We start from the raw sequence: 8,010 nt of genomic DNA, 5'->3' as shown, positions 1-8,010 counted from the left end.
ATACTAACTACTCAAGGAGGACTGATTTACTATTCCCAAGAATGCTCAAGCAGTCCTTAGATCTTGTACCCTCGTCCACGCTAGGCTTTGGGAAAGTCTCCCCTACGTTTTCCTTAGATCATGGGCATTTATATGCCCATGATCTAATTTCTGGATCAAGCAAATGCTAGACATGCATTTTTTCTAAGGACTGACATTTGCAGAATAGCACAAAGAGTTTAAAAACTATTTAGGGCCGGGTGTGGTAGCGCACGCCTGTAATCCCAGCCCTTGAAGGCTGAGGCAGGATGACCCCAGTGAGCTCCAGGACAGCCTGGGCTACATAGAGACCCTGTCTCAAAACAAACAAATAACCAAACAACCAAACAAAAAACCTTTTAAATCAGACAGTCACCATAAAAGTCTCAGAAAATAACATTTACTACTGTGGATGTTATTATAATAACATGATTATATTATAATAATTATAATTTATGAATTATAAAACGTTCAGTGTGGTCACACGTGAGACAACGAAGGTTTTCAGTCCAGGTCTCTGCCGTTCCCCTGGTTTTAAAATGAGGCCAGTTGAGATTTCTGAAGATGTCTTAAGTCCACCCACATCTACCTCGGATGAGAACAGTTTAAACCATAATTCAGTTTAGGGAGATTCCGAGTAGGGCAAATTGAACAAAAGGAATTCAGCTGAAATGTAACACGTGGGTGAGCGAATGTAGCCTCTGGAGCTGTTCTGCTTCCCGATTGGCCAATCCAGCAGCTCAGGGTGTGGCTAAAGGTCAGGGAGGCGGGGTTTTAGGCATTTTCAATCCGGCATTGACGCGGTCGGCCTCACGGCCAGGGACACGCCCCCACGCTGGCGTCGCTCGGGGTCCTTCCGTGCGCGTTGATATGATTGGCCGGAGGAGAGCGTTTCTCTCTTCCTCCCTGGCTGTCTGAGGGTCTGTTGCCATCATGGTGAGTCGCTCCAAACTAGGGTTATCATCTACCGCGAATCAGAGCCATCTTTCTTCCCCCAGTGTCGCCGTTGGAGCTGCAGCCTCCCGCAGTCCGGCTGCTGTCGTCTGGTTGTGTCTTTCGGGGGTCTGTCTCCTAGGCCCCCCCGGAGCGGCTGCCGGAAGTAGGGGCTGGCTGGCAGGCTGCGCTGTGGCGCGGGACACGCCGGGCTTCGGGGTCCGGGGACTCTGGAGCGTCTGCGGCTCTGATCTGCCTGGTGGAGCGCAGTGAATGGGGCGGGGGTAGACTCGGGGGCGCGTGTCTGCTGCAGCCGCCTGTTGCGGTATTGCAGCCTGCGGGTGATGGCAGCTCGCGGGGTGAAGGCGCCGCCGGCTCCCGGGCGAGTGGCGGCGAGTGGCGGCGCGTCGGAGCGCGTCTACCCGTAGAGTAGAACACTTGCTGGCCGAGCGGATCCTCCTTTCCTATTGAGGAAACCGAGGTCCTGAGAAGGGATGCCGCTAAAAGGTGGGCTTGCCCGAAGTCCCCGTCGTGGTGTTAGCTCCGTCACTAAAGGCTCAGCGCCTGTCTTTTGCTCCATCTGGACGCTGTTTTCCTGCTTGTCTTTCGCTTTCAAGAATTTAGTATCGCTGAGGTGGTTGCTGGCATGGGTTCTCCAGCTGACATGGAAAGATCGCTTTAGCAAGTCAGTCGCTGGTGGCAGCCTTTCCCCCAAAGTTTGGAAAACTTATTTCTGGTCAGCGTAAGCTTGAGAAATGTCTACGTACCTTGGTACGTAAAAATAAAAGCTCTTGGGTCATTCAGAAGGGAACATGGTTTTTTCGTGAGGTCTTTGAGGCCTTTCAAGAAGGGTAGAGTGATATTTATGATTGAGTGCAGACATGATTCTCCCTTGGAGGTGATTTTTTACCCCTGAAAACAATGGGCAAAGTCTGGAGATATTTTAGATCAACACAACTAAGTTACTAGAAGTGTACCTGATTGGAGACAACGTGTTATATAGCCTGAGACAGCCCCTGACCCCCCAAGAATTACCCAGATTAAAATATCAGTACAGCAGCACTTGGGAGGCTGAGGCAGGAGGATCACTGAGTTCGAGACCAGCCTGGGTTACAAAGTGAGCTCAAGGCCAGCCTGAACTGCATGTCGAGACCCTGTCTCAAAGAGACAAAAAAAATAAAAATACAAATAAAATAAAATATCAGTAATGCAGATGTGGGGAAGCACTGCCCAGAGGGATAACCTGCAATTTAGGAAGGGAAGTAGGATTTACCGATGGACAGAAAGCTGGAGTGCAGTTAGGTATGTCCTGGGATGTTGGTGTTAATGCACAGTGTGTTCAGTGGACATGGGAATTTGCCTTTTTTCCTTTCATTGGAGCCTTCCTGTTTCTGCCTTGGGGCTTTTGAATATTTCAAAAACTGACCAGGATAAGGTGGTCTATGCCCTTAGGAAGCTGAGGCAGGAGGATCTCCAAAAGTTCGAGGGCAGCCTTGGCTACGTAGTGTAAGACCAGTGTGAACTACATAGACCCTGTCTCAAAATTGAAGAATTGAAACCGAGGAGTTGCTTTGTAAATATTACTGAATTCTAATTACTGAGCCATGTGGCGATGGGCTATGGTTAGTATAGTTGCAGAAAGTGGAAAATCACAGCAGCAGCAGTACAAGCCTGAGTTCTTTTATTAACTAGTGTGTTCATGTTTTCAGAATGACACAGTAACTATCCGAACCCGGAAGTTCATGACCAACCGACTACTTCAAAGGAAACAGATGGTAAGGAAGGGTAGGTCAAGCCCTATTCAATTTGTTCGTTGTATTTCGTTGTAATTAACACCGAACTTGGTGTCTTCTCTTAGGTCATTGATGTCCTTCACCCTGGGAAAGCAACAGTACCTAAGACAGAAATTCGGGAAAAACTCGCCAAAATGTACAAGACAACACCAGATGTCATTTTTGTGTTTGGATTCAGAACCCATTTTGGTGGTGGCAAGACAACTGGCTTTGGCATGATTTACGACTCCCTGGATTATGCGAAGAAAAATGAGCCCAAACATAGACTTGCAAGAGTAGGTACCTTTGGCTGGTCCAGCAGCGCTTGCAGACTGACTTTCAGTGCTGTTGTGTCGTGGGTGTGGTAGAGTGAACAAGACCACGTAGTGTGGGAGGCCAGCATGGAGACAGACAGACAGACACCTTAGTGGATTAAGGTGCTCTTGATGCACAGTGTGGAGGTTGAGATTCTGAGATTGGAATTCGGGTGGAGGGCAGATGAAATAGCTTATGGAGATGGGCTGGGCGAGCAGTCGCATGCTGAGGTTGAACTGCAGCTTGGCACCAGGTTCTCTGAGGCTTTTAATGCAACAGTGAGTTTGGACTTGATTACATGGAGCACAGAAGGGTTTTGGCCTTGTACTGAGCATGAAGCCCAGCTGAGTGAACCTCAGCTGTGTGCTGGGCTGGCTGCCTAGCTTACAGCTCCATGGTGGACGTTCCCTTGGATGTGTCTTTCACCTCTCCCCGTGTCACCCACACGCTGCTCCTTGTTGCCGTGTTAGTCATCCGGTACAGCATCTGTAAGGGAAATGGGTGAGGTAGGGACTGCACTGGTGATAACTGGGGGCCTGGGAAGGCCTGGCTGAGATGTGACCTGAAGGTGAGATCCTTGTAAAAGTTGGGAATCACCAGCTGGGCCGCAAGAACTGCAGATGCCAGAGTAGACAGTGGAAGCTGGGTGTGTGGCCACACCTGTAACCCAGCACTCGGGAGACTGAAGTGGAGGGTTGCAAGTTTGAGGCCAGTCTGGGGTACAAAGTGAGACCCTGTCAGGGAAAAAAAAAACAAGAAAACAGGATGGAGAAGAATAAGAATGTAGAGAGGGTAGAGCTGTTGGTAAGTAAAGGCATCACTGACCTCAGGCAAAGAGGTGTTGATACCCAGAGGCGTCCAAAAGAAAGCCAGTTGCAGGGTGGTTTTTTTCGTTTTTTTGAACACAAGGACTGCATGGAGCCACATTTCCAGGCTTTTTTTTTCTTTGCAACAGATTGTAGCTAAGTTTCTGAGTTCCCCGGCTGAGCTTGAACCTGAGATTTTCCTGACACAGCCTCCCAGAGTACTGTGATTACAGACAGGTGGTGTCTTGGTAGTGCACAAAGAAAAGTTTCAGTTGTCTTTCATAAGCCCGACCTAGACAGCTCCCCATCGGAGTTCTGGGTAGTGAGCATTATTGTTTACGAATACCGAGATGGACTTTTGTCTTCTGCAGCACGGCCTGTATGAGAAGAAAAAAACCTCAAGAAAGCAGCGGAAGGAACGCAAGAACAGAATGAAGAAAGTCAGGGGCACTGCAAAGGCTAACGTTGGTGCTGGCAAAAAGGTACAGGTCACAGGCAATGCAGGAGGGTCTTGAATTTCTGGGAAGGAGCTGTTGTGATTTTTTAATAACCTTTCTTAATGTTTCTTCTCTCCCTCCTCTTCTGGATTACAGAAGGTAACGTGCGTAGAGACGCCACCTAGCACAGTAGTGTCCTGACACCCAGTAGAGTAGCTTGGCCCACCCCTGTCAGCGCGTGGATCAGCCAGCATGGGGCCACACTGGTTCAGGGATTGTGGTGCGCCTCCAGTGCCCTCGCGGGAAGGTTTTAACTCGTGACTGGCACGGGCAGCGGGAACGGATCTCGTTCCCTGGGGCTGTTGGTTTCTCTAATGGATTCTGGTTTCCAAAGCAGTGGACCAGTGTGGCCTGTGCTTTCCTGGTGCACTGGAGAGGCATCCTGGACCTCAGGGCTGCTTGCTTCTCCAGGGAGCCCAGACTCAGTGATTTTGGCCATAGCAGCTTTTGTGTCTGCTTTGCTAGCTAGTTATAAATAGTTGGATGAAATTAAGGTGCTGGGTTATGAAATCAAATAATCAAATATTCTGTGAACTTTTTTTTTTTTTTTGCCTTTTCCCTCTACTGTCTTGGATTACTGTTCGTCAGAAATGAAGTGTCTGGCAGGTACTGAGATTGTAGCACGGTGTGGGGTTGCGGCGCCTTCACTCAGATTGCTTTGATGCTTTTTGCATGTTGGCTTTGGAAGAGTGTCTCACACACACTGTAGTGTGATCACTTAGCGCCAGGGCTGAGTTGTGAGAGTACTTTGTGAGCCAGGTGCACACTTCATGTGTCCTTTGGAAATTAAAAGGTGCATGTCGAGTGGTGAGGGGACTCACTGGAAGCAGGTGGGTACCCTAGTCCTCGGCCCTTTCCACTTGCCTGGAAACACCGTGCCCAGAGCCCTGGGCCTCTGGAAACACGATTGTTAACTCCTGGGAAGCGCTCTCCTCTGCGCAGCACTCTCCCCTCTGGAGGTTTGGGCAGCTCTGGTAAGAAACTTGTTTCCTGGATTTCTGGTGACATCCTCAAAGCTGATGTTTACCATTTCCATTTTTTTTTTGGTACATACCTAGCCCCCACCCCTTCCTATATTTGGGATTGAGCCCAGGGCCTCATATAGGTTAGGCAGATGCTCTACCATGAAGTCACGTCTCTAGCTCTTCTGTGTTTTTGGTAGAAATTTTACCAGGATATTACATTAAAGGCTTTGATAGCGCTTTCCCCACAGGTGTGTGCTCAGAATGGTCTGCTGTGTTGCAGATACATTATATATATCTATATGTAAAAGCCACATGTAATTTATGAAATACTTAGTGGTTTATTTGGACTGCTTCAAATTATTTCATTGTGGAGTTGAGGACAGCTGGAACAAACATCCAGTGTCAGACACATTCTTGCACGTGGGAGCAGCCTACATTGGTAAGCTGTGAAGTGTGCTGAGCATGGGTAGGGTTTGAAACAGTGAGGCTGCTGCCTCTGGCTGGCTTTCCTGCCTCCTTGCCAGGCAAGGCAGGAAACCTCGCCTGCTCAGGCCTGATCCCATCGACTTCTGGAGCATAGGGTGGGTAGTGACGAGTGCACCCCGAGGTGCTACACTCCCTGGGGCCCCTGTGGTGGTGAGGGCCACACGTGTTGGCAGAAGTGACAGAAAGGCAGTCAGAATTATCCGACACCCAGCTCTGAAGGACATTTAACACCCCGATTCTTTTTTCACCCAGCCTGGGAGTCCCGCGCGGTAATGCTCAGCTTTGAGTCCCTCCTGTGGAGGGACTTCCCGCGGGAACCCGAGTCATTGAGATTCCTGCTTCAGCCTGCTCTAGTGACTTCAGGAGTGCTGCTCTGCAGAGCCAGCTGGAAATGAATGCAAAATGAACACTTGTACTCTGGCTTAGAAAAAGTCAGCGCAGTAATGCTGGTTACTTATTTATATTTATGTATTCTCCTTTTTTTGGTGTGTAGTTTTCTTTTTTCTGTTTTTTGTATTTTGAATCAGGGTCTTGCCATGTTGTTCAGGCTGGCCTTGAGCTCGCTCTAACCCAGGCTGTTGCTCTTGCCACAGCTTTTGAGTGCTGAGGTTACTGGTGTGCACCACCATGCCCAACCAGTAACATTCATTTTAATTCAGCTTGGAGTTTTTCTGTTTGTTTTTTTGAGGCAGGATCTCCTGCTGTGTAGTCCAGGCTGGGCCTGAACTCACAGCAATCCTCCTGCCTCAGCCTCCTCCCGAGCACTGGGATTATAGGCATTGTAGCTCATGTAGGCATGTGCTACCATGCCTGACAAATTCAGCTGGGTTGATGTTAACATTGGTATTTGTTCTTACCCCTTGGATGTAATGGAGTTGTTTTAAAAAGCCTAAGTAGTCTCATATAAATAGTCTCATATAAATACAAATTCTGCTTTTGATTTCAGTATTAATTTGTACTGCTTTTGTGCTGTGAGTGTTGTCTTTTAAAAGTATTGAGCTGAGACAGCTCTAAAAGGGCTGCCTGACCCTTTTAGAGCTCTCCTACTAGGGCTGGCTTAAATTTGAGCATGTGGGGAGTCTCAAGCCTGAGGTTTGGTTGGTACTGAGGCTCCAGGGTATGGATGTCAACCAGGCAGTGCTGGTCTGGGCTGGGCTGGGCTTGGCACCTTGCTGGCATGGCATGCCACCTCGTTAACATCACAACACAACTAAGATGCGCTCAGAGCCGGGAGGGATGAAATCAGTGATGTGTCTGAGGCATATTCTGGGTACAGTTACGAAGCACAGAACAATCATGTGAAGGTATCTGATTGCATGCACTGAACTGCAGGTTCTTTTGGAGTCTGGAAAGGGACCATTCATTAACAAACTGTTTCTTTTCCTCTCTTTCCCTTCCCTGCCACTGATTCAGTGAGCTGGAGATTGGAGAACAGGTATAATTCCAGTTCTTAATGTAGATGCATAGAGTCCTTGGTTTACTCATGCTGTAGTGTACAAAAAAGCATGTGAAATATGTTTGTATGCAGATTTGCAAACACTCTTTGAGTTGTAACCTCTTAAAATACTAACAGTGACATGACTGTTGAAGTTTTTGTAATTGTGTTTTTAAACTTAGTAGTGTTTAATTTTTTATTTAATCCCTAACTTGAAATTTTTTTGTTGTTAATTTTTTTGTTGTTAACTTTGTCTCACAAACATAACGACTGTAGGTCACTAGTGTCTGTTTTGCATGAATGTTGTTAATTTTGGAATTTCTTGACAACTTTAAAAACTTACAGGGCAGTTGCTGACTCACGTTCTTTCTGTTGTTTCGCAGCCAAAGGAGTAAAGATTCTGCAGTGCCTGTCTGTGGTGACTGACTTTCACGAGAGGATTAATAAACTGTAAAAACTTGCCTGTGTCTGGCTGTGTGGAGTCTGTTGGCAGCAGCTCGCTGGGGTGTTACCCACGCACAGGTTTACGTTGCTAACTGCTGTCCATCAAGTGCTCAGGGAAAGCTCGGCTGGGGGTGATGTTCTTTCCTCTGAGCAGCAGGTATCCTAGAGCCCAGCTTGTTCTCACTTCAGTTCTCTGGGAGCGTTGGTAGATGTTACTGACTAGAGCACATCTTTGTTTACCCTGGAGTACACAGGACCTGTCACCTGTATTGCAGGGTTGCATTTATGGGGGTGGGTGCATTTTGTGTGGATGGAATTTGAGGGCCACTGTGGTCTAAC

At 47.9% G+C, this 8,010-nt stretch overlaps 1 protein-coding gene across 5 annotated transcripts; it reads left to right on the top strand.

The window, feature by feature from the left end:
* The first annotated feature begins 847 nt into the window (after positions 1-847).
* Positions 848-7,688, top strand: Rps24 (ribosomal protein S24). 5 transcript variants are annotated; one of them, XM_013516999.1, is made up of 8 exons: positions 848-954; positions 2,661-2,726; positions 2,810-3,019; positions 4,216-4,326; positions 4,438-4,440; positions 4,930-4,947; positions 7,206-7,227; positions 7,611-7,688. In XM_013516999.1, the coding sequence occupies exons 1-6, from the start codon at positions 952-954 to the stop codon at positions 4,933-4,935; spliced, it is 399 nt and encodes a 132-aa protein (XP_013372453.1). In that variant the 5' UTR covers positions 848-951; the 3' UTR covers positions 4,936-4,947; positions 7,206-7,227; positions 7,611-7,688. The 5 variants fall into 5 exon arrangements, with proteins under 5 accessions (XP_013372453.1, XP_005389952.1, XP_013372454.1 ...); XM_013517000.1 differs by lacking the exon at positions 4,438-4,440 and having other exon boundaries at positions 849-954; XM_005389897.2 differs by lacking the exon at positions 4,930-4,947 and having other exon boundaries at positions 849-954.
* Positions 7,689-8,010: the final 322 nt, after the last annotated feature.

This window comes from Chinchilla lanigera, unplaced genomic scaffold (genome assembly GCF_000276665.1).
Source record: "Chinchilla lanigera isolate Chin_1 unplaced genomic scaffold, ChiLan1.0 scaffold00036, whole genome shotgun sequence".
In the NCBI taxonomy this organism is placed as follows: Eukaryota; Metazoa; Chordata; class Mammalia; order Rodentia; family Chinchillidae; genus Chinchilla; species Chinchilla lanigera.
This window is presented reverse-complemented; position numbering and strand designations above follow the sequence as displayed.

What these genes read in the sequence shown, in the direction of transcription:
- Rps24 (XM_005389895.2), top strand. An exon ending in TACTTCAAAGGAAACAGATG is followed by an intron (nt 2,727 to 2,809) that starts GTAAGGAAGGGT and finishes GTCTTCTCTTAG; the next exon opens with GTCATTGATGTCCTTCACCC. An exon ending in CCAAACATAGACTTGCAAGA is followed by an intron (nt 3,020 to 4,215) that starts GTAGGTACCTTT and finishes TGTCTTCTGCAG; the next exon opens with CACGGCCTGTATGAGAAGAA.